The sequence below is a fragment of the Saccostrea echinata genome, unplaced genomic scaffold, assembly GCF_033153115.1.
Source record: "Saccostrea echinata isolate AGI-Se365-2 ecotype Australia unplaced genomic scaffold, CSIRO_AGI_Sech_v1 ptg000058l, whole genome shotgun sequence".
Lineage (NCBI taxonomy): Eukaryota > Metazoa > Mollusca > Bivalvia > Ostreida > Ostreidae > Saccostrea > Saccostrea echinata.
Genome location: NW_026889807.1, coordinates 2,307,855 through 2,333,630, shown reverse-complemented (window position 1 = coordinate 2,333,630; position 25,776 = coordinate 2,307,855). Strand labels below are relative to the sequence as shown.

General features: G+C 31.8%; 1 protein-coding gene and 1 long non-coding RNA gene across 2 annotated transcripts; both read left to right on the top strand.

Moving 5' to 3' along the window:
- LOC133174535 (C-type lectin lectoxin-Thr1-like) lies at positions 1-25,520 on the top strand. The gene is made up of 6 exons (XM_061309648.1): positions 1-24; positions 1,159-1,284; positions 3,993-4,179; positions 24,744-24,823; positions 25,130-25,223; positions 25,312-25,520. The coding sequence occupies exons 1-6, from the start codon at positions 1-3 to the stop codon at positions 25,518-25,520; spliced, it is 720 nt and encodes a 239-aa protein (XP_061165632.1).
- Positions 6,988-11,549, top strand: LOC133174691 (uncharacterized). Its single transcript, XR_009719174.1, has 4 exons — positions 6,988-7,132; positions 9,414-9,516; positions 10,340-10,502; positions 10,727-11,549. It is a non-coding gene; the product is annotated as an uncharacterized LOC133174691 (long non-coding RNA).
- Positions 25,521-25,776: the final 256 nt, after the last annotated feature.

Below are 25,776 nucleotides of genomic sequence, written 5' to 3'. Positions count from 1 at the left end.
ATGCGTAACAGGAATAACAGCCTAGTAAGTAAGTAATACGATAAAATAAACCAACGGGACGGGGAATACAGTGCAGGTAAGGATCCACAATTTAAGATAAAACGGGGAGTTGTTTTATTCTCACAAGTCCATAATTGCATTTCCACACATTTCTTAAAACAATTATAACGGAATAGGTGAATGACCGTTGACGATTTAAATTCATATTTTGTTTTAATGCATCGAATAGTAATTGACAAGTAAGTCACTTGTTTTATAAGTTGTAATGGTGAATGAGCAGGCCCTGGTCGACGGTGACCATTTGCGTTGAGGTACTGCCGCCGTCACCATGGTTCTTGGCACCCCCATTGGTGGCGGTTGCAGTTCCATGCTTACTCGTGGTAGACACGAGTATTCATGGCCCTTGCAAGTGGCGTATCCCGTCGCACCTCAACGCAACTGGAAGAGTGCAACACACATTCCATTGTTTATCCTATTGGACATGTAAATTGAAATTCAGGATTTGAATTTGTGCATTGGCTTGTAATTGACAAGCAGTTGACTTGATTGATATTGAGTTGATTGATTGGTTGATGATTGATTGATTGAACTTGATTGATTGGTGATTTATTGATTGAACTTGATTGATAATTGAATTGGTGACGTTCATGCACTTGTGAACTACCCAGTACATGATCCGCCTGGTTTGGGTCGTCACATTTGTTGTATTGATTGTTGATTGTGTGGCAGTCCTGTGGTAGCCCCAGCAAATTGATCACCGCGGCCAGAAGCGCCAAATTAAACAAGCTAAATAATATCTGTTGTTTGTTTGATTAATAGGGAATCTGCAATAATACCACTTATACGAGCCTGGTCTCGGATAAGTGAGTTTATTTCAGTAACCCTAGTAATATTTATCTATTCCGGATAAGTTACGTACATTCGGATAAATATAAATTTTCACCCTTAGTCACAAGCTATCATTCCGGATAATTTAGGTCCATTTGTATATAGTCTAATAATAAGTTCTTTTCTACCTGCTTTCTCGAAGAATCGATTAAACGGTAAGGTCATGGAAAATTTTTGGGAGTTAAATTGTGGCAATGTTTTAAATTTTACCCACCCACCCTCCTCTTGTTTTTAGAACAAATACTGCTGCTTTTTGTTATGTCATTGTAGCTGAAGACTGCCTGCTTAGCCCAGCTTCCACAACAGCCTATGCCGCGGTGGTGCATTATGTGTGTTCGCATATTCCGTAGGGACAGCTTGCTTGGTCCAGCACCTACATCAGCCTGTGTGCCGATGGTGAATTTTGTGTGTTTGCTCATTCCGTAAAAACAGCCTGATTGGTCTAGCGTCCACATCAGCCTATGTCAAGGTGGTGAATTCTGTCTGTTTACGTATTCCGTGATGACTGCCTGCTGGATACAGCGTCCACTTCAACCGATGTCGCGGTGGTAATTCTGTGTGTTTGCGTATTCCGTCGCACTTCAACGCAACTGGAAGAGTGCAACACATATTCTCACGCTCATTCCATTGTTTATCCTATTGCACATGTAAATTGAAATTCGGGATTTGAATTTGTGCATTGGCTTGTAATTGACAAGCAGTTGACTTGATTGATATTGAGTTGATTGATTGGTTGATGATTGAACTTGATTGAACTTGATTGATAGATGATTTATTGATTGAACTTGATTGATAATTGAATTGGTGACGTTCATGCACTTGTGACCTACCCAGTGCATGATCCGCCCGATTTGGGTCGTCACATTTGTTGTATTGATTGTTGATTGTGGGGCAGCCCTGTGGTAGCCCCAGCAAATTGATCACCGCGGCCAGAAGCGCCAAATTAAACAAGCAAAATAATATCTGTTGTTGGAATCTGCAATAAAGAAAAAATGCGATATACATGTATACCCTGATACATGTGAATAACATCATACCTTTTCAAAAGCAGTAATGCTAAATCTATCATACTAAAAGGAAGCAATCGTAAACGAAAACATTAAAATCAACTATAATTTTGAAATATTTTCCAGTATAAAATGTCGAAGGACATAAATTGCTAAAGCCTAGTAAATGAAATAATAGAGAATTATAAGGAACATGTATGGTAGAAAAACCAAATTATGAACAGATTAAGGAATAAAGCTTGATTTTTTCGTTTGTCAGATACATGTTAAGGTATGTCACTCGTCAGCCTTTTAGAAAAGTTCAGTCAGAACCTCTTACTTAAAAACTATTTATTACAATTCAATCTTTATAACATTTAAATTAAAAAATGTAAAATGTTCAACATTCAATTAAAAAGCTGCTCAAAAATTCACAAAGAAACAAGAATTATAAGGGACTATTTCTTGTGTTGGAAGGATATTTAGCAGAAATTTCTGCAAATCTACACATTTATTATATTTAATATCTTGGAACTTTAGCCTCACATACTTTTACTCAGAGAATATATTCCCTTATGATATGTCTGGAATATTAAATATAGGTCTCAATTTATATTTTTATAACAAAAATTTACACCTTTGCTCAACAAATTTTGCCAAGAAATGAAGATATATTAAAGAAGTCAAGATAAAATTTAAACAGTTTTTTGCCAGAAAATCGCATATTTTGACCAATATTTCAAAATTTACATCACTGGTCCCAACTTTTTCTTTCATTATTTTAAACTACTCGATACTTTTGACCGATCAGCACTTAAGTCGTATAAAGTTTGATACAAGAAAATATTCTATTGCCTTTTTAGATTTTTAATACCCCAAATATGAGACTTTTTTAGTGCAAAAAGGTCACACAATAATTCACGCGCATTAATTTGCATGATTTGTTCAATGATAAATATTATTCAAACTATTTTACGTAAATTAAGATTATGTTTATTGCCATGGTTACATCTGATAAAATATGATAACGGTTAAAGTGATTAACCAAAGAGTTACAATTAAAGTGCAAAAAGGTCAACTTAATTGTACCGTATCTCAGTTAGATGCACACTGACACCCCCATTTTCTCTGCGATTTTGAGTCATACTATATGAGTACTTATCCAAAATATACTTCTCAAAAAATCCTTGATATAAGAAATTCCACGAGTGACATACCTTAATGTGAAAAGAAAGAGGGATTTGTATAAGAATCAACCACACTCTGCAAGACTTAACTACGCAAATTGTCGGGAAATTTGACATAAAATGTAATTTAAGGAGGCATACACAGACCTGTTTACTCTTACGATTTCGACGTATTTTGTACGGATTTTGAGTCCTAAATACGTCTCACGTTTTACTTTAATGAAAATACGGAAATCCGAAATCCGTTCGTTTGGATTTTAGCAGATAGTTTTCGTTATGATCTGTCTCAGTTTGACGCTTTTTAATCACTAAAAAAGAAAGATTTAAAACACTTAAGTGATGTCGGGTTGCCAAAACGCGATGGTTTCTCTGGTAATATATGTAAAATCGATGGAAAGTAAAATCTTACGGGAAAATGCTAAATCTCACTGACAAATCTAATAAAAAATACTGAGAGACAACAATATGGGTAAACAGGTTTGCATATAGTTCATTCTGTTAAATACGTTAAATATCTGGAACTCATCCGTAATAAAATTTCTAACTTTTAAATGAAGAATTAAATCGTACAATCATTTGAAAAAACGTCCGTCATGATTATATCACGTCATGCGATTAAATTCCAAGATAGAATTATATAAACTCACGCCTCAAACAAATCAACCAGCAGATTTTTAGACTTTGCCTGAGCAATACTCCTTTTATCGATGATGAAGAAGTCACCATTTATTATTCTTTCATATTTCTTTATTTCTGGAACTTTTAGATATGTTCTGTCAATTTGAAATGATTCTTCAAAGGGGAATTTATTGTTTCGCAGTCCAACATCTGGGAAGTCATCCAGCATTCTGCGGGATATTCTAAAACAAGAATCTTCGTTGCGCTTTTCAATGGTTCAAAAAATTCAGAATTTGGTCATGGATGCTAATTTCAACAACAACATTACCGAAATATTGAGACAGAATTTAAGCTTGTTCACTTGGAAAACAAAGTAAATGTTGTACAATCAAAAAACCAGAGACTTGAAGAAACATTGGATGAATCATTGGATGATTTCCGTGAGGACCAGAATATCACAAGGATACAGTTAGAGAATATTGCTTCTCTTCATCATTCAAGTAAGACAATGCTTGTACTCATTTTTATAAGCACTATGAGAAATTATTACAATGGTAAGTGTTTCCATTCAACATGATAGTTCGAGTACAGTTATTGGTGCTAATGAAGTTAAAGCAATACTTTGCTCCCAATGCGATATATAGTTTGATAACTGTGTGTGCAGCTGTTTCTTGAATATATTGCATTTCATTTCATTAAAAACAGACTTTTTATGACATATTCAGACTTAAGGCTGCAACTGTGATATTTCTCAGTTACTTCAATTCCACGAAAGCACTTCACATATCAGGTTGCAGAATAGTAAATGAGTTTACTGTTTAATTTTATGTTTATGTCGCATAAAACAAAAATAAATAGTATCAGTGACGTGTCAAAGTATATTAGGAAGCCGTCTTTAGTCTAACTACTGTAGATCACTATATTTTGCGACACCTTATTTTCGCAAGATAGCTATTTAGTATTTATAAGCGAGACAAAATTTTCGAGAGTTTTGGTTTCTATTGTGTCTAATCCTTAACAATACAAATATATACGCGAGAGAAATGTTTTTGCGAGCAGACAGATTCGCCTAATAACGCAAAAATAAAGTTCTTGCGAATAAAAAAGTGATTTACAGTATTGTAGTAGTATTGCAATTGATATATGAACCCTTACTAAGTTTAGTTTGTTTGTTTTAAATATGCTAAAATATTTTTGAATATCAGGAAATCGCATTGAATTAAATTGACATGCTTATGGCATGTCAAACGTTGCAAAATTTGATCTTTTCCATTTGCATTGTATAATTTTCCATTTGTGTTCTATAATTTTCTCTTTGTATTGTATAATTTTCATTTGTATTGTATAATTTTTATTTGTATTCTGTAATTTTCCATTTGCATTGTATAATTTCTTATTTGTATTGCAAAATTTCTTATTTGTATGGGATAATTTTTCATTTGTATTGTATTTGTTTTATTTGTTTCGTTACGAAGTATTTCATTGGTCAAGTTTTAGCCTGTATCGGGTTGAAGATGTTCTGGTCGGTTGCTCAAAGCAAACTGGGCTCTAATATGTATTTGAGTGCATGTTAGACGGTCACTGGATTTTAAAAAGGGAGCGCTGGCAGATGGCAAATAAATAATCTGTCCTTAGAAATGTTGACTGAGAAAATAAATAAATTGACCTTGAGTGATGATTCCTACCCCCAACCCCCAAGAAACTGAGTTTTCGGGTTTGGGCAGATTTTCTTCTTTTCCTTTTTCTCCTTGTCTGTGGTCATATTGGAAATAAATATTCGGATTCGACAAAATTTGCCCCCCCCCCCCGAGAATCAAATGGTCGTCCCTTAGCATGCACGCAAATAGAGGAGCCGAGTTTGTGTTTGTAGAGATTGTGCGATCGGAATTGTGGAAAGGATACCAGACGAAGTTTGTGTTGGGTACCTGAAACCTTTATACAGACTAATGACCAATGAAATCGTTCGTTACGAAATAAATAAACAATCCTCGGATACAATACAAATGAAAAATTATCGCATACAAATAAGAAGTTATGCAATACAAATAAGAAATACAATGCAAATGGAAAATGTAGAATACAAATAAAAAAAATATACAATACATATGATTTTTTTACAATACAAATGGAAAGTATACAATACAAATAAATGTTATACAATACAAATGGAAAATTATACAATACAAATGAAAAATTATACAATACAAATGAAAAATTATACAATACAAATAAAAATCATACAATACAAAAGGGATGTTATACAATACAAGTGGAAAAGATCGAATATTGCAACGTTTGACATGCCATAAATGCTAGCATCGTAAAGTCAGCATTGACTTGCCTTCATCAGAAAATAGCCGGTTTTTCTTTTTTCTTTTACTTTTCTTTTCTTTTTTTTTTCTTTTTTTTCTTTTTTGCAATACAAAGAAGAAATTATACAATGCAAATGGAAAATTATAGACAACAGAGTAAGTAAAATAGCTTACTTGTTTGATTTTAAAATTTTTGGTACCATATAGGGGATTTATTCTAAGGGTTGTAATTTAACGTCCTTTTCTCTTTTGACCCAATCGCATTTGATGAAATTACTACAAATTAAAAGTAATCTCCATTTGCCTGTATCATTTTTGTATAGCCAGATTGAAAACTCAGAGTAACCTTAAGAAAAAAGTGGTAATGAAAAAAAAAAAGAATGACAAGCACAGCTTGTAATTACTGAATAAGTACGTAATAATATATTTACAGGTAGTGTTGATTCACATTTCCAAATAAATGATATATTTCTTTTTTGAAAACTTGCATTTAGGGAGTAAATAATTCTGTTAATTGCAAATACGATCCCTGAAAGTTGTTATCCTCTTACACAGTATATAATAAGTTATATAATAAAATTATTTCAGGCATCTTTTGATGCAATTACAACTGTAATGCTTAAATTTAATTATTAACGTCTTAAAGCAATGACCTACTATAAAACAGTTGAAGCTGCATCTGGCCAATTAGCATTATTATTCGCATAAAGGCAGCAAGAACGTGATTTAAAAAAAAAAAAAAAGACATCGATGGTGCGACCAGATTTGGTTGCTGCACTGTAATTTTTATTTTTAATAATAAACCTTCCGACTAATAGGACCTAATAGGACCTATACACATCACAAATGTAAGACATTTTGGTATGGAATCATTCATTTTTAAACAAATTGACATAGTGAAATTTATTATTTTTCAAACAAATTACTAGGATTGTAATGACATAAAACAAAATATGTCTTATAACAAAGTATGTTCTTATTCATTTAGGTTTTTTAATAGGTTGTTTTTTTCCCTTTTGATTGTTACGACATCTACAATTGTGGAAAAAGGGAAACAGGTGTTTATGAAATATACCCTATCACAACCCGTGTTCCTATTCAGGTTCTGTGTGAGATGGATTTAACCGGAGGAGGGTGGACGGTAATATAACGTATTACATGTATATCTAAAGCTTTAATTAAACTCTGTCAAAACTTCTATTTTCAGAGTTGAATAGTAATATGTTCAGCGTCGGTGGGTACTATAAAGGTAAATAGACTTACTTTAATAAAAGGCTGTAACGCTAGCGGTTCTGCTAGAAATTGTTTTCATAGTACAAATAATTCACTCAACTCCTTTTATAAATGTACCATTCGCAAAGAAGACGTAAGATAAACATTAACAATTAAATTTATTAAGTGCATTATCAACAAACAATTTATTTAAACGACGACATTCACACCACATTCATACCGAACTAATAATAATAAATGTTTAATAAAAATAAATAATTAAATCATACCATAAACTGATAAAACAGACTGAAAAACCACCCTCAAAAACCTAACGTCTATTTCCTATGCGTATAAAATATGTGACAAGCCGTAGTTATTTATAATTTTAACTTGTAAAACTTAACACCAAGCTTTACTGTATTTAACAGGTTAGCTTGTTAAACTCCTAAAATACTTTATTAAATAAGGACACAAGCCGTGGTTATTTATAACTTTGACTTGTAAAACTTAACAACAAGCATTACTGTATTTAACAGGTTAGCTTGTAAACACTAAGGGCAAAGAAAGATAACTCTAATAATCATAAGTAAGTTTATCGAGAAGCAACGTTTAAAAAATTCAAAGTACTCTAATAAAATAATTTCTATTAAAAATAATTGAAGAAAAATTTACGTATCTAGAATAATTAAATTACTGTATGAAAATAAAATAAATAATTGACTCTCGTTGAACTAATCAACTTTAGTCATCATAGAGAGAAAGATAGCAAACGTTTAACTTTAGTTATACAGTTTGCATTAAAATAAAAATGAAATAAAATAGAGTAAAAAAATGTAAAATAAAATAATCCTAGATAAATTAATTACTGAAGAAGACTACTCAGTCAAAGACTGTTGAGTCTTTAAAACAACCGATAGCGGACAATAGTATTTTACTATTTAATGTCCTAGTCGGTTAAATTCTATCCTAACTAAATAAATCAAAAATAAAATAAATTCCTAAATAAAAATAAAAGATAGACAAAATAAAAAATTAAAATAAAATCCTAAAAAAAATCTGAGAGTTCCGTAAAACGGACCTACCAAATCAAAATAAGCAGAAGAGTGACTAAAAATTCTCAGCGTCTAACTTTTATATGACTTTATGACAGAAAATAACGGAAAATGCTGGGAAATGACGGATATTAACAGAATTATTAATTATGAAATTTCATTGGATTATCAATTAATGATCAATTATATCGAACAATCTGATTGGTCAATTGTAAAACATCGCGATCTTTCACGTGAACAAGTGTCACCAAATATTCTATACAAGTATGAAATAATGAATTCTTACATATTTATCAATTAAATAAAAATATATTTCACAATAAACAATTAAAATATAACAAATTAAACTTAAAACAATATTCAGTTTATCTCCAAATACAGTCATTCATAAGATACCGCCATTCAAACACGATATATTTATCGGTTATATTACAAATGCAAGGATAAATTTATCAATTACTTTAACAAGTTTCTAAACCGGAAGTACATCGTAATGAAGGCGAAACTGTCAAACAATGTGACAACAGAAGTTTAGACTATTTCATAGGTATTATATCAACTAAATAACACTAACCAAACAACAATTACATACTATTTGACACACCTAGAGTCTTAGGATGTATACTTAAGTGCTGATTTACAAATGACATACTTTATTAATCTTTTACCAAACTCTAACTCAGTTCGAATTATCTCAGTCATGTTTATGTTATCAAAATATATCAATCTACCCTTGTTTCACAAGTATATACATTTACAGTTAAGTGACTTAGGTACAACTCTGCGAATAGAACATTCATATAAAACAAAATAAAATTGTGAATAAACAAACTTCATCAACCCGCTCCAAATCACCACAATGCATGATAACATATTACAGACATTGACTCTATTTGATAGAAAAATCAACCCGCTCCAAGCTCACACAAATATAGTAAAATATTACAGTCATTGACTCAGAATGATTAAACACTGTTGTGGATAAAATAAAAAATTACACCATGTAACCTAACATTACTATTATTACATCATTTAAAAAAAGGGGGAGGGGGGTCACATGCACTACAAAGGCATTGGTTTTAAGACAAAATACAGAGGTAGTTAAAGCACTATCTAGAACTAATGTATCTTTTGTGAATTACATTGATACTTCAGGTAATGCAGCGAAGGAATCGAGAAAATTCCTTTGTCAATTTCAACACCACCTGGAATGAATACAAGCGAGGTTTTGGTGATGTTAGAGGGAATTATTGGCATGGTAAGCTTAGCATACATGTACCTTCTAGTCATACACTTTCATGATTTTTTTTATTCTATATGCATGTAAGTGTACTGCTTCTTCTTATAATTTTGTGAGACTTATGGCACATTTGTATTTTCATGGCACAAGCCATACAGAAATCGATATTGTATCATTTTAGTAGTTACTTGAAAAGCTTGAAAAGTAAGTGGTGGTGTCTCCATGTGAGTGAAAAATTATCGAGGGGGACTTTATAGAACAATCAAACAAAATGAAGGTTTGATAATAACGAATTATACACAAATACCTGAATTGCGTCACTCTTAAAGAGTGCAAAGGTTATTGCATGTGTACGAAGTGATCAGAACAACAGAGAAATTAGAACAGATAAGGTTTATTCATGCATACTCCTTTGAAGATATTCTTTGTTTGGATTTTTTTCATCGATTAATTACATGTAATTACATGTAGCAAAACATTCGTAGTAAAAATCGTACTGGATTAAAGCCAATGCATAAACTCAAAGATATCTCAATTAGATATGAAATAACTATATTTTCTGACTTATCAGCTTTTTTCAGACTGTTTTGAGTTAATAAGGGACGCGTATTGAAATATTAAAAAAAAAACATAAGTAACTAGTCCAGTATTAAATAAAATAAGTTTAACACTTGCCTACTAAATGATATGAAAATAATACCTTCCAGTATATTCCAGTATGAAATAACTTTACTACACATGGACAGACCCTTAAAGTTTATGCCAAGTAATGGAATTGGAATCGTTGATGTAAACAATTGTGTTGATTATAAATGAACTTCAAAGTTTTCTTTTAATTCAGGAAACAACGCGATTCATAAGTTGACCGCAAAATACAACAACTCACTGTTCATCAGATTTGAATCTACAAAGAATGTCATTTGAAGTACAATATTCTTTATTTTCAATCTCTGATGAAACTGATGGTTACAAACTATCCTTGGGGGAAATGTCTGGAAAAATTGGTAAATAGTGTTTTCATGTCTTCTTTTCGTTTATTTTAATATTTTATACGGACATAAAAGATATATCAAAATAATCAAAACGAAAATGCAGTGTATGTAGTTGTGAAAGGCTTTTTCTTCAAATTATCTTACCCTTCACATCCGATCTGTATATCTAAAGGACAATTCATTCTTCAAACGCATAAAAATGAATTTATGTTTATTGTACTCATCTCTTTTTCTAGTTGATGCATTCAGATCGTACATGGTGGTAGACTTTCCTTTCTTCACATTCGATCATGACACCAAACTGGGGTGAGCGGCTCAGTATGGATCTGGATGGTGGTACAATTGGTGTACACGAGTCAATCTTAATGTTCCATTTTTTAAAGATGACAATAATTATGTATGGGATACTACTATTCGGAATGGCAGTGATCTTTCATTTTCGGAGATGCTGCTTAGAAGAACGTAGTGTAAAAAAAACCTTCTTTTGGAAACTTCTTGGGGTATGATTAAGATATCACAAATGCTAATAACATTTGCTTCAACGAAAGCAAAAAAAAAAAAAATATCATTACTATGCAGCTTAGACATAATATTTATACTTATGGCCGAATTTAGTTTATGTAAGTTGCATCCTTCGCAAAAAGTTTGTAATTTGAAATTATAAAAAAAACGCAATCAAACATAAATGCTCCATTAACAGTCTTGATTTAAAATTTATATTCAGATCTTTGCTGGCAAGTTTAACTAATCTTTCTTTTCAAGCTTAATTTATTATTATACAAAACATCTCATTTCAGACAAATTATGTAAGTCAAATTAACATACATGATACATTCATGTAATCAATATTTTCATTACAATGACCTTAGTTATATCCTTTTATAAGAAAAAAGCAAAAGGAAAGCAGGTTTTAGTTTCATAAATATTGATTTAAATGCATCAACCGATTCGTATATAGTTGTTTATCTCTTTTTTTCCTTCTTTAAAGATTAAAATTGAACAGAAGAAAACCTGATCATAAATGTTTTTAAAGAACTTGACTCCTGAGAATGAACAGTTCTTTCTGGAGTTAAGTGATAGCATGAAAACCTATCCATGTTTCATTGTATATTGTTTATCCATTCATTTGTACTTTTTTTCTTTTAATATGTTTTTATAAAAAATTAAGCATAAAAGTATTAAAGCATTAATTTCATGTGCTTGTTTTACATATTCTTTTTTTCAAATAATGATGTTAAAGCTTTAACATGTTATAACTAATAAAAAAAACAGTAAAAATACAGTTCTTGACATATTTCATGTAAAACAAAAAAAAAAGTATTCAAGTGTTAGCTGGTTTTTCTATTTATAACCTTTGTTAAAACACATGTATATAAATGTATAGAAAGTAAGAGTTTGAGAGTAGACCAAGGCCTCTCTTGGTTGCTGAAAATTACAACTTTTACAGAATTAATTCAAAATACAACAACAGTTCATGGAAATTTTTACCTCCAATCTTGTTTCTGATATTTTATACATATATAAAGTTAGGCGCAAGTGAGCTTTTCTGATCAAAACTTGTCCGGCGTCCGTCAATCTTGTATGTGTCAGTTGTTGTCTGTTAACTTTTCACATTTTCGACTTCCCCAGACCCATTGTGTCAATTTCAACCAAACTTGCCACAAAGCGTTCCTGGGAGAAGGAAGGGTCACGCCATCTTTCAAGAAGAGATAATTACGACTTGGTAAAAATCTAATGCATTCATTTAAAATATTAATCTCAAGAACAACTGGGCAGGAAAAAATGAATCTTATTCCCGTTTTCCCTCAAAACAAGACCCCCAGTGGTAGTATGGGCAACAACAGGTGATCAAATTTATACAAATTCCTAATTTGCGACCCTTTATTAGCAGACCTATTTTTTTGTATTCATATGATGCAGAATTTATTCAGAAACTTCTTCATGAAAAGAAAAAGATTCTTGCTGTGGCCTCCAATTCAACATTTATATATATCGACGATGTTTTATCAATTAACAATATTAATTTTCATTTCTACGTTGATTCGATATATCCCTTTAAACTCAATATGAAAAGATACCACAAGCTGACACATTTGTTTCATAGTTGGATATTTTACTAGAGAAAGACGTTAATGGTAACGAAACAACAAAACTTCATGGAAAAGTGATTGACTTCAACTTTTCTATCCCCCCCCTTATGTATGTAACAACTTACAATTATCACCTGCATTTGAACTTTATGTCTCCGTTGATTTGGTACGCAAGAGCATTAAAACAAGGCAAGTCATCGACCTAATGATAAGTTGTATTTGCTAACAATGTCATTGTATCGAGCATAGAATTTGCGAAATACTGTCTTTTAAAGAGATTCTTGATATCCTTTTATCATAACAATTATATATTTTAAAGTCACAAGGTAAAAGATGAGGGTCAAACTGAAAATAGAAAAATACTGACAATTCAATATCTTTAGAACGCTTTGCTTGACAAACATCCAACTTGGTACTCTGGTTTTCTACCTCCTGTGATGAAATTTTTGCGTCCAGTTGCATATTTAACACAAAGAATTGACACTAATGCAATCTAAAGCAAGTCTGAAAAGAGTTCACAGTTGCAACACGTATATTCTTTTGCTCTCTGTTTTTGAGACATTTGGTCACTGAAGTTTACATGAAAGTGGCAGATTGCATCGTCTGAAATAGGAGTCAAATGTTTTGCACAAAATCGTAAATCAGGAGAGATTATTAGGTTTTTTTCTTAAAAATTCAGAGCTTACTAATGGATGCATCAGATAGACAAAAACAAAGCCATACTCCAGATTAAGACGAGGCTTGATGACGTGTAAAACATGCCCGCTCATTGGAGGCAACGGAGAGAAACAACAACATCAATCTTAACCATGAAATAACGGTATTCAAGCAATACTGACTGGAAAAGAGCAACTAAATATGTTCAAAAGCGTAAATATGGACTCTTAAAAGCATAAAACTCTTGATGTACAGCACAAATATAATCAACTCGAGAATGAAAACGACCACAACAGACGTAACGGCTTTGATGTTGAAAGATACTCAATAATATCAAATTACTTTCCGTGTAATTAGTTGAAAGGGGCGGGGGGGGGGGTTGCTGCACTGTAGTTAAATACAATTCAGAGAAAGTTTTAATAATACATGTAATTCCAGTTGATTCACATGAAGGCAGCAGATTAGATTATCTTATGACGACAGATGATCTTATATTTTCAGAAGCTATAAAACAGTAATCAGAATATGATACAGTAGATAATTGTTTGTTTTTTTTTAAGATTATATGCTTTCTGAAATATGAATAAGACAATGGAAAATTTAAAATTCATTGGAAAAAATCCTTTCTTAGCGTTACTTACTTAATATTATACTGGGAAAAGATTTCTAATATGCGTGCTCTACATTTCATTTTTTTTTTAAATATTTAAAACATTGCTATATTTTCATTTATTTGTTCTCACAGTCTACAGTTTTACCGTTGTAGTCCTTTATTAGTTTTAGTCTAAAATTAAACGTCATATAATATAAGAAAGAGAATTAGGAAATTGCATGATTGTAACGTTGTCTGTACTACAGCATCAACATATTTCAATAATGCTGGTCTAGAGAGGAATCAATAAAAAATCAAATGTCACTCTTCAATTAAAAAGGGATTTTTAAAAAGGTTCTTTCTTTTGGGTTTTTTTTAAAGCATTATACATTTCAAATGGAATCTTTTTAGTTAACTATTTGATTAATACATGTACTGTGAATGTGTTCAAAAACTATGTATTTTTATTCCATAGTTATACATTTCTGGTAATCATTTGTTTAAAAAATAATCACATAATTATTAATAAGTACTTTTGTTGAAGTACTTTTGTTGATAAATTCAAACTATGTTACATTGCCAGGACACTGCTCCTACATCCGAGTTGTAGTAGGCGTCGAAGCATTCTGTTTATGCTTTGCCAACCAGCGTAAGCCTATTACCATCAATAATATCCACTGCCTTTACCAAATCTTTGTTATCGCTCAAAGATTTAGAAAGGATCTTGCGGTTTGATCTTTCTGATCAATTAAGAACATCATTTTGTTCTCTAGGATACCAAAATAGGATACCAAAGTTACCAAAGACTGTGTCGGCACAGACATTGGAAAGACAACGAAATAGACACCTTTTGTAGAAGAGAGAACCGCCACTCTGAGGACTCTTAAGGTAGTACAAAACAAATTTTTCCTCAAATTCAAATTGTTTGAAACTTTGATATTTTGTTCTGAGATGTGAAATCTCTCTTTATGTGTTATATAAAAGAAATATTGAGCGACACAATTTTCGCCCACGTAGATTAAAATATAGCCTAACTTATAAAGGAGACCTATATGTTTCTATACATCAGTAAAATGTATTGATACCAGTGTATTTGCGTGCACTGTGATGTAAAAATAGAATATTGGTAGCTCAGGAATTGCAAATTCTCATGTAAATATGCTACACATTAATTAAGATTTCTTAAAATAAAATGTACAATTCAAATTAAGCAAAGCAATCAAGAGAATGATTGAAATAGAACAAATTAAAGGTTTGAAGTTGTCAAATGAGGAAAATTGATGCATGGGTTTAAGATATTTCGGAGATTTAAAAAAAATAATTTGAAAAAAAAATAAAAGAATCAGAAAATGACATCATAATATTTTACCTTTGTCCTCAAAATATGATCTTGAGATTTACAGTTTATAAAGCAATGAGACTAATGACATTAATTTTTCTTTATTTTGCTACGTAATCCAGAAAAGGTCAAAACAATAAAATAGTTCTGTAAAGTATAATTTCATCAATTTCTAGTAAGGATATGCGATATTCACCTCAACTTTTCGATAATTTCTTAGCATTGGAGAGAAAGCTGTAGTTAAAAATGTTAACTTTATTCTCTAGTTTTAGAAAATTTCATTTGCTTTGTATAATGGGAATTATTTACAGAACGCCAAAAGCTTAATATTTAAAAGGCAAAGATAACGAACAGTGATCGATCTCAAAAAATCTATAAGCAATTCAAATTTGTGAACAGAGTATAAAACACGACCCCCGAAAATTCCAGAGATGTGATCAGATGCCTACGGGGAGTAAGCTTCCCCTGTTGCCGGTCACACGCCCGCCTTGAGCCCTATGCATTGATCAGGTAGACGGAAAATTGCGTAGTCAAATTTAGTGTAAAAAAGCCCAACAATTGGTATCAAACACATCAGCCAAAATACGACCCAATTATAGGTTATATTTGTTATCAAGATGATAATAATGAACATAGAATTGACAAAATGCAGGTCTGGACGATTTCCAAATATAGAAGTCAAGAACGATAACTGAAAATTGCTATAAATGTATATCATATACATGTATATATTTTTCTGCGCAATCAGACAATAGCATTTTTACACACCCAAAACATATTTCAAAGGAACAAAAAGAGAACACGTGCTTTTGTTTTTGTCCTCAAAAAGATTTTGTTGACAAAAAATCTTTAGAAGTAAGATGAAAAGTTTGAGAATAAGGTATTTCCCAAATATTTACCGTGAACAAACCTGACATTTTCATCTCGGAAAAAAATTAATGCATGTAACTATGCGATCGTTTATGGAGGAAAAGATCACACCGACAAGCTATTATCAAGTACAATTATAACACTTAGCAGAACATACTCTTATGTTGGTAAATATAATTTTGGTTAGAAGTCCGAATTTCATAGGTAACCGAAGTATCCATGCGTATAACTCTATTGCACACAAGTATTCATCGTATAGATTACATGTACTTTTAAAATAACACTGGTTTCATGAGCGGAGAATACCATTTTATATACACTTTAAATGGATGGATATAAGGAAAGGTGGAAAGCATGGAGAAAAGGGAACGTTCATGAATGCTTCTTATCACCATATCTTACATGTACCTCGCATATCAGAAACTGCATGGACGAGTTTGTAATAAACACTCAGGAAATAATTAAGACTGTTATATTCCCATACGAAAATTTTTTCATGTCAGCTAAGCTCTAAAAACTAAAAATCTGCCGTATTTATATCAAATTTCTTAACACAAGTTAATCTTTTGGCATTGCTACCTCGTAGTGACAGATTTTTAATCCCACTTCGAATTTATATTAAGCTTTCAAGTCGTGTTTGTTCACGGTAGAATTGTCAAATATACTATATTATTCCAAAATGTACATAAAGTTAACAAAAAGTTTGTTCTAGAAAAATCTTTTGAGCAAAAAACTTTAAAACTACGTGTTTTAATTATTTTCTCATGGGTTTGTCTTAATGCCCTTATATCATTGGTCAGAAGGATTAGCACCTTATTTATTCTGTTTATTTATAGAAATTCAGGGTTATCGTTCTTGACTTCCATATTTGGAAATCGTCCAGACCTGTTAAACGAGGTTGATGAAATCCTTATAACAACAGATTATCTGTCAGTAGCTACAAAGGTTTAAAAACTGACCGTATTCAGAGCATGCTCTTGAGTATCGAATAAGTTGGGAGACGTAAACACCATATGCAGGTGATAGCGGAATACTACTACATAAATTAGGAAAGTTGACGATGGAAAAGCTGAAGTCATCCAAATGTCATCAATTTAGTTGTTAGTTGGCCCTTATCGTCCATAGTCAGTAAAACATTCAAATATGAAACTGATATGGCAGACTCTGTCGTGTCTTTTATGTCAAGTTCACTAGGATATATCGAGTCGGCATATGAATGGATGTAGCTATTGCTAATTGATAAAACGTCGTTTATTTGTCTGAATGTTAAATTGAAGGCCACGGCAAATGTTTTCTTCTCATGTAGAAGTTTTTGAATAAATTGTGCTTTATAGAAATATAAAAACAGGTCGGCTAATAAAGGAGCACAATTGCTGCCCATCTGTGATACATGTATTTTTGATGCGACAACTTCGTCAAAATACGTCACTAGTCGTGAAAGGGTTAAAATTATGGAATAACCTTTACAAAAAATTACTATAGTTGACTATCGTTTGCTACAGTTAACTATAGTAATTCATTTGATACTTTGGTTTGCTATGAAATTTTTGTCAAGAACCATTTTGTGAGAGTAAGAACCTTAGTATTTCCTTCATTAAACATAATAGGTATTAATTCTAGAAATAATATGTGAATAAACAAGTAAACAAGTAATATTCCATTTTAATACCGAAATTTGCATGTTAGACTTAAAAAAAAATAAAATGTGAACTTTAGAGTTTAAAATTTATTGTAAAAATATTTACTATAATAAAATCTTTGATTTACTATGATAAAAACTTTGATTTACTATTAAAAACAACCTTGATTAACTATAGTAAATTGTAGTTACCTATAGTAAACTATAGTTTACTATAGAAATTTTCATTAGGGAAGCTAAACATTAAAAAAATCAAAACTACATGTATGAATTTAATAGGGCCGAGAGGAACCCTATAATTTTATACCATATGTAATCTAAATTGACTTCAGTGTACATTAACATATATCAGTTTAACTACATGCAACCATATTCTTCATTTCCGTATATAATATACACCTGTGTGAGTAAAAGTCACAAACACACTATTGCGACGCCCATTTAACTATCAATTTAAACAATCGACTAAAAATAAGTTTACTTATCTAATTGAATAAGATTTCTTAATTTTGCTAAATTTTAAAAATTATGTGAAAATAATTGCTTTGAAAGATTAAATACGCTTGATTTTACTATGCTGCGCAGCGAAACCCCCAGTCGCCCCCTTAAATCAAACATTTCAATTTCTACGCTGATAATGCATGTCTCGGTGGGTGGCAAACCTTGAATCAAGGTTTGCCATTCACTATCTAATGAAATTTGTTAAAACAATGTTTATCTATAATTTTTTAATACAATTCGTTAAGGAACGCATTAAGTGCTGCTCTGCAGCGTTGAAAAGAAAACATGAAAGTAAAAACAGATACAAATTTTCTTTTATCTAGCGGCATTACAGATGACAGAATACTTGTGTACTAATGCAGTCCATATTGGATAACCCAATTGAGATTAAAGTCAGAAAAAGTTGACATCAGATAAGGTTGTTGGAATTCGGGAACTTGTTTTTAACAATGAAAACAGTGCCAGCCCCTGAAATAAAACTGCCATGTTCACTTGCAGATAGACACAGGGGATCTACACTAGAGAAATAACGTAGGTCTGAAGATGAGGACTTTGCGACTTTTGTTTGTTTTGGTTTCACTTTGTGAGACATTTGTTGACCTGAGTTTACCTGAAAATGACCCACTGTATGAAAACAGATTGCTGCCGAGTACAACGTCTGACAAAGCATCAAATGTTTTGAGGGATATTTTAAATCAAGAAACTTTGGTTCGTTTTTCAATGGTACAAAAAATTCAGAGCCTAGTAAGGGATGCATTAGAGAGAAAAAACAGTAGCCCAATCATGAAGACGAGACTAAATAACGTTATAAAGGAAATACATTCATTGGAAGAAACAGAAAATAGAATGAAGGAAGACAATGTGAAATTTAACCAATTGCAAGAATTAATGAACATTAAATTAGCTCTGAGGGAAAGAGAACGACTAGAAATGATTCAAACTGTAGAAATGGACACTTTAAAGAATGAAACCCTTGCTTTAAAACAGAAATATGGTCATCTTCTAGATGAAAACAATGCTTTCTAAAAGTTCAGTTGAGTCAAATGAACGAGACCATGAAAGATTTGGAAGGAAGCTTAGCGACATTAACAAATACATTAAATGAAGAATTGCAGAGTATCCGTGAGGATCAAAATGCCTCAAAAATGGCATTGCTAAATATTTCCTCCCAATCTTCATCAGGTAACATTTTTTTACACTTTATTTTAAAAAAGATTACTGTACACATGTGCATAATATCATAGCAGTGTACATTCTTGCAAACTTAGATGTATGAAGAAAACAAAATTTGAAGAATATTTGTTATTTTATTGACTTGATGACTTTAGATACATTCAGAAAGGTCCCAGACATTACCTAAAACTGACACAGCAGATATCACGGCATTTCTAAAGAAAATCCCCTAATTTTCTTACATACCACCAATTACTAGACTAAGTACATTTAATTGAACGAAAATAGCATGTTGTTCATTACCGTCTTCCTTGGAAGACGGTATACAGAGTTGAAGTATTTTACAGTCTTCGAACTATGCACTTCCTCTCTTTTGTGATTGGTAGAAATTGTATGATGAGAAAATTTTCAATTATTTCATTGGTTGAAATGCTGTTCAAGGCAAGGGAAATAATTTTCTGATGATCTAACTTTCGTACGACTTACCAATTTTTCAAGATTTTCAATCGTAAAAAAATATGACAAAACGAACAGTGGAACTAATTCGAAATAACATGCTAGTTTTTTTATAGCAATTATCATAAAACGTTTCTATCTTTTCATTGTTAACGTTAACAGAATTGATCTTTATTGCATGCAAGCTTTACAGCTTGTACAGACCCTAAAACGTGCTACTACACCTCAGAAACGAACCGTACCGTACCGTGCAAGAAGCACCAAACGAACCGTACCGTACACAAAACAAACCGTACCGTGCAAGAAGCGTACCGTACCGTACACAAAACGAACCGTTCCGTACAAGAAGCGTACCGTACCGTGCACAAAGCGAACCGTACCGTTCATGAATAATTTTTGAAATAATAATGCAAGCCACGCTCCGAAAGCATTCTGAATCTTGCATGACTAATTACAGTAAGTAATTTTCTTTTATTTCTTTCGACGCAGCGCCTGTTAAAGAAGGACGGAAAATAACCTTCAAATTATTTTTATTAAGTACCATGCATCTGGAATTACTTCTGTTAATATAAGGAAACTACTCAAAACTAGTTACGACTTCGAAACAATTCGACAGAGTGTGAGGCGATCCCTAATTCGCTATGCATGATCGGGTTGTGCTTGACTAACATTTTTTTTCACATTAAATGTAGCATCGTAATATTTTCGAGTGTACAATTTTTAATAAATAAAAGTGAATTAAATACTTTATCGTTTATTTCTATAGCTTTTATCTACCCTATTCTTGCCTCTATGAACGTTCTCGGAAACCATGCTATTTTCCGAAATCAAGCCCTTAAAATCATTTTTCATTCATGTAAGTAATAGTTTTAGGGAGAAAGGATTACAGATTTAGCAACAACAACAACAACAACAACAAAAATTACGAACTAAATTGTCTATTTGAAAGCGGACATGTTAAAATGTAAACGCCTCTCAATCACTAGAAAGAAAGAAATAAAAGCGATGTATATATAAATAATATGTGTTGGTTTACACTATTCTGACCAACCCAAGATGTTATCGCCAATATAATATACTGTCAAAAAGTTCGATCGCCACATTTTCGCATGGAATTTTCAGTTTAATACACGTAATCAAAAAACAATCTGGATATATGTGAGAATTAATTTTTATTTAAAGCATTTTCCCACTTCATTTGCTTTATTAACTGAAACCTGCAGGTAAAATATGTTACCTGGAATTTACACATAGCCCAGTTTAATCCTTTTTTTTTAATGCTTAGTCCGTGCATGCGTGTTCATCCAAGTTTTTTTTTTAAGAAACACTGTACATTTCTTGCCATGGTCTCGTTATCTAGACTGACTTCTTTCTATACTTTCGTTATTTTCTCTAAAACATTTGAAAATTTCGATCAAGTATTGTCATCACACGTGCACCGGTAAAAACTTAAGCTGTGTATATTGAACCGTTCAAATCCCGTTAGTCCAGATGTGCCTACACTCACAGGTGTATCAACAGTTTGCTGTCTTAAACAGTAAGTCTACAACAATGAACCAGTTTTAATCAGCAGATAAACAGAATATCATGTGCAGTCAGCTTTTCTTCTAGATCCTCAATAAGAAAAGTTTGAGTTTAACAAGGAAACAAAGGGGGAAGGGGGGTAGCGCCCGGCATGGGTAAATTATTCATTTTCAAAGTTTTTGAGGACATGCATGGCTGCATATTATTTATTTTCTAGGTAATTGAAAACGGACTATTTATTTCTAACATTTTGACATATCATTTATTTCGGAAATCTGTCTTCGCAGTCAATCTATATCATATACAGTGTAGATGGAATTGTAGCTGTCTTAACCGTTTTCGTGATTGTAACTTCCCTTCAAAATGCGATTTTACATTGATGGAAAATTTATCTAAAAAGGAAAACAATTACGCGCACAAAAAATAAAATAATATTTTGCACTAATTGTGTGCACTTCTACCGATTACTTTTCAATGTATTTTTCCTAGTGAGCCAAACACCTAAGGAATCTACATAAAAAGAAAATTATAATTCCTCGCAAACAAAAATGAAAATAATAACTTATTTTTTATTGTTTGTCTGATCATTCGGTCAAGAGAAAAAATGTTTTTGTTTGTTTTTGTTTTGTTTGTTTGTTTGTGTTTTTTTTAATGAAGCATCGGTGACAAGAACGTAAAAAGAATGGTAGACGAAATGAAAGCATGAGGGATTTATAAAATCTAACTCATTTGTTTAAAAGTGTGATAAGTGAATATTTAAAATAATAATTGTGTTCAATTAGGAAATTAAAAGAAAACAAAACAAAAACACGTACCCTTATTCTTTAAAAAGAAATACAAAAAGGCCTTTATGGCGACGCTACCAAATTTTTTTTTTTTTCATCCAGTGTTTGTTGATATGTTCGATTTATTTCCAAGTTATTGAACCGTAAGGCGATGGTATACAAAATAAGATAATAAATAGACTTCTAAAATTATTTTATTTTAAAAATTGAAAGTAATTCATACAGAAAGTAAATTTAAAAAAGATACAGTTAATACGACGACTAGTTACATGTAATAACGAAAATACAGGTGTAAAAAGGAAATATTTATAACAGCTTTAACTTAAAAACAACTTATTAGAAAATGCTTGCGACACCGTCCTTCCATTTATATAAAATAAAGAGATTATACTAAAGAAATAAACGACTTTATGAAGTAGCCAATCATAAACGAAAGCGCACAGGCTCCTCCCACTTAATTTACATACCGTTCACCAAAGCGTACCGTTCACAGAACGAACCGTTCCGTGCAAGAAGCGTACCGTACCGTGCACAAAGCGAACTGTACCGTTCACAAAGCGTACCGTTCCGTGCAAGAAGCGTACAGTACACAAAACGAAACGAACCGAGCAAGTGGTGTAGTAGCACGTTTTAGGGTCTGTATATATGTATTCTTTTTCCCTTTGTTTTGCCGATTACATATCACAAAGGTCACGGAATCAGCCTAGGTTTGCCGAATGATTTCGGCAGCAGAGCCGAAGTTTACGGAGACAGCCGAGCATCTGTTTTTCACTTTGTAGGGCTTATCTTTATGTCAGAAAAAAAACTAATGAAGAAATACAAAGCCAAGACATTTTCAAGAATTATACGGCCTGATAGGTTTTGGTCAGTTTACTGTTTTAGGTTATTGCTAAAGACAGTAAGCTTTTTGAAAAAGCTCTACTTGTTTCATTTAACGTTTAAACATGATCTTGCACTAAAAACGAATATTAAATGCATTTTTATGTCGACAATAGCGCATATGGTGACCAAAAGGCAAAAAAAAACTCCGTTATAAAGAACTCATTCATATGGAAATCTTCGTTATAATAAATCAAGCACAAGTGGTCAAGTCATGTAAATTTTATTTATAGCCGGCATGTATATACAGTATAACAGATTAACATGAGCTGTGATGGCTCTTTAACCGACTTTAACAAATTTACTCAAAGATAAAAGTTAGTAAAAATATACATAGTTAGTAAGAAAAGCATAATTTAATTGAACCATGTGAAATAAGCACATATACTAGCAGTTACAAAAAGGACTGAAATTGAAAAAAAAGCAGCATAAATTGAAATGCATATATATGACATGTTCTTAAAGTAACTCTTAAACGAACATAAGGTCGAGAGTTCAACCCGGCGTTGGGGCGATATTGTGTATATTTATAAAAGTGACTTTGTTTGTGCTTTCCGTATTAATGTTTCTTCATGCACCTAGAGCAGCTACAGTGTATGTTAGTTTAAGAGTTGTTGTAAAATGTGTTTTATAAATAAAAATACTTCATTACAATATGTATCGGTAAATATCCTCTAATAATACTAATGTCCAAATAACTGTATCTCACTTTCATTCTCAATGACCGTTTAGTATAAGACAGCGCCGCGAGAATTCCATATCGGCATCGAAAGCAAGTTTCTTGACTTGCCTAGATAGCCGAGCGGTCTAGTGCGCTGTTCCTGTAGGTCGAGAGTTAAACCCCGGGTCGGGGCGGTAGCGGATATATATATATATATATATATATATATATATATATATATATATATATATATATATATATATATATATATGTATGTATGTATGTATGTATGTATATTATATGTATAAAACGGCAAGTACAGAGAAATTATCGTCTAAATGTGCACATTGCACATGACGCAGGGAAAAAACTTATTGTTTTAAAATTATGTGTTCTATTTTCACATTTCATATTTGCTAAAATTATTTCCTTCTAAAAAGTACAAAGCTGCGAATGCCATTTCCCGTGATACATATTGTCACGATGTACGTTATTTAAATATTATTTAGATCCTACTGTCACCAAAATGATTTTGATAATGATAATCAATTTTTCAAGCAGTTGAAAATGTGAAATGTATATCCACAACAGTATGAATAAATAGGACATTGAATTTTAAGTTCCGTACGCGTCTTTTAAAGGTTTCGTAGCGAGTATTGTAAAAAAAAATAAAAAGATCTTAAATACATGTATATGCATATATGTTTTGCTCATGCCATGCAACCAGTATGTTATACAGATACATTAATATATCTTTTCCTGTCCATTATTTTATCAAATGGGTGAAGAATCTAGTTAAATTTGGTGTCATATTTGCAACAAAAAGAACATAATTAAAAATTATCCTATGATATCACTATCTGAATGAGTCGATAAAACGAATTGTTTTAAATGTTTTCTAGTAATGGATTTTTTTTTGCAAAATTTCCTTGATGGCTGGGAAAATATAAATATTTAATATTGTCATTGTGTTATGATGGCAAGTATTTACAGAAAATTGTTAAAGCATCTTGAATCTACTGAAGGGCATTGAGTGATATAAAACGTACATTTTTTTCAATAATTTTAAAGATTTTATTTTTCGCAGCTTGTGAAAATGACTGGATTCACCTAGCAAACAGCTGCTATCTGTTTTCAAGTGAAAATGCAACATTTAGTGATGCCGTGGTAAGTTAACATTGACGTTTAAACATCATAAAACATTTTTTTTTTTTTTTTAGTTTTGTTTTTTGTTTTAAACTTGTATATTAAAGATGATTCACTACATCTTATTTGGCCAATTTTGATATTAAGGTTTAATAATATGTTATTTTACTCGATCATGGGTTTTATAACACATGCTTTAAGATCGCTTTAATCCAATTGACAAACTGGAAGTATACAAAAAAAAAAAATAATAATAAAACCCAAGTATGTCAATTGGATTAAAGCGATCTAAAGATCTGTGATTTATAAAATAAAATGTTTTTCTAGAAATGGCGTACCAGTGTCAAACCCGGGGCAAACATTCTAGAGATTCGGACTCCAGAAGAAGAAAAATGGATTGATTTCTACTTAAAGAGTCAAGGTATTTCTCTTTCAGAAAGATCACCATAGTTTTTCCCCAATATCCGAAATTATTTAATTGCGTAAATATTTCATTGCAATCGTTATAGGTGTTAAACGTATTTGGATCGGATTGACGGATGTAGTAAAGGAAAATGACTTTGTCTTTGTGTCCGATGGCCAGAAACCAAACTATACAAACTGGAAAAATGAACCTAACAATGCAGGTGGTTCTGAAGATTGTACTGAAAAATACACGGATTCTAATTGGAATGACCTCAGATGTGACAAAAAACTAAGCTTTCTTTGTAAAGTCTGACTGAAAAATGGTATATCAACAATGGTATTCAATCTGATCTGGATTATAAACTGTAAACGCTCCACATACAAGTAATTTTTTTTTTGGGGGGGGGGGGGATGAAAATCACAATCATTCAACTAAAAAAAAATCTCATCAGTTTGTTATCAAAACTAATTTTACTAAATGTACAATTACAATTTACATCCCCTGAGAGTCGCAAATGACCTATTTGTCTACATTTCCGATCGCCGTTGTTCGTTGAGCAATGTGAGTT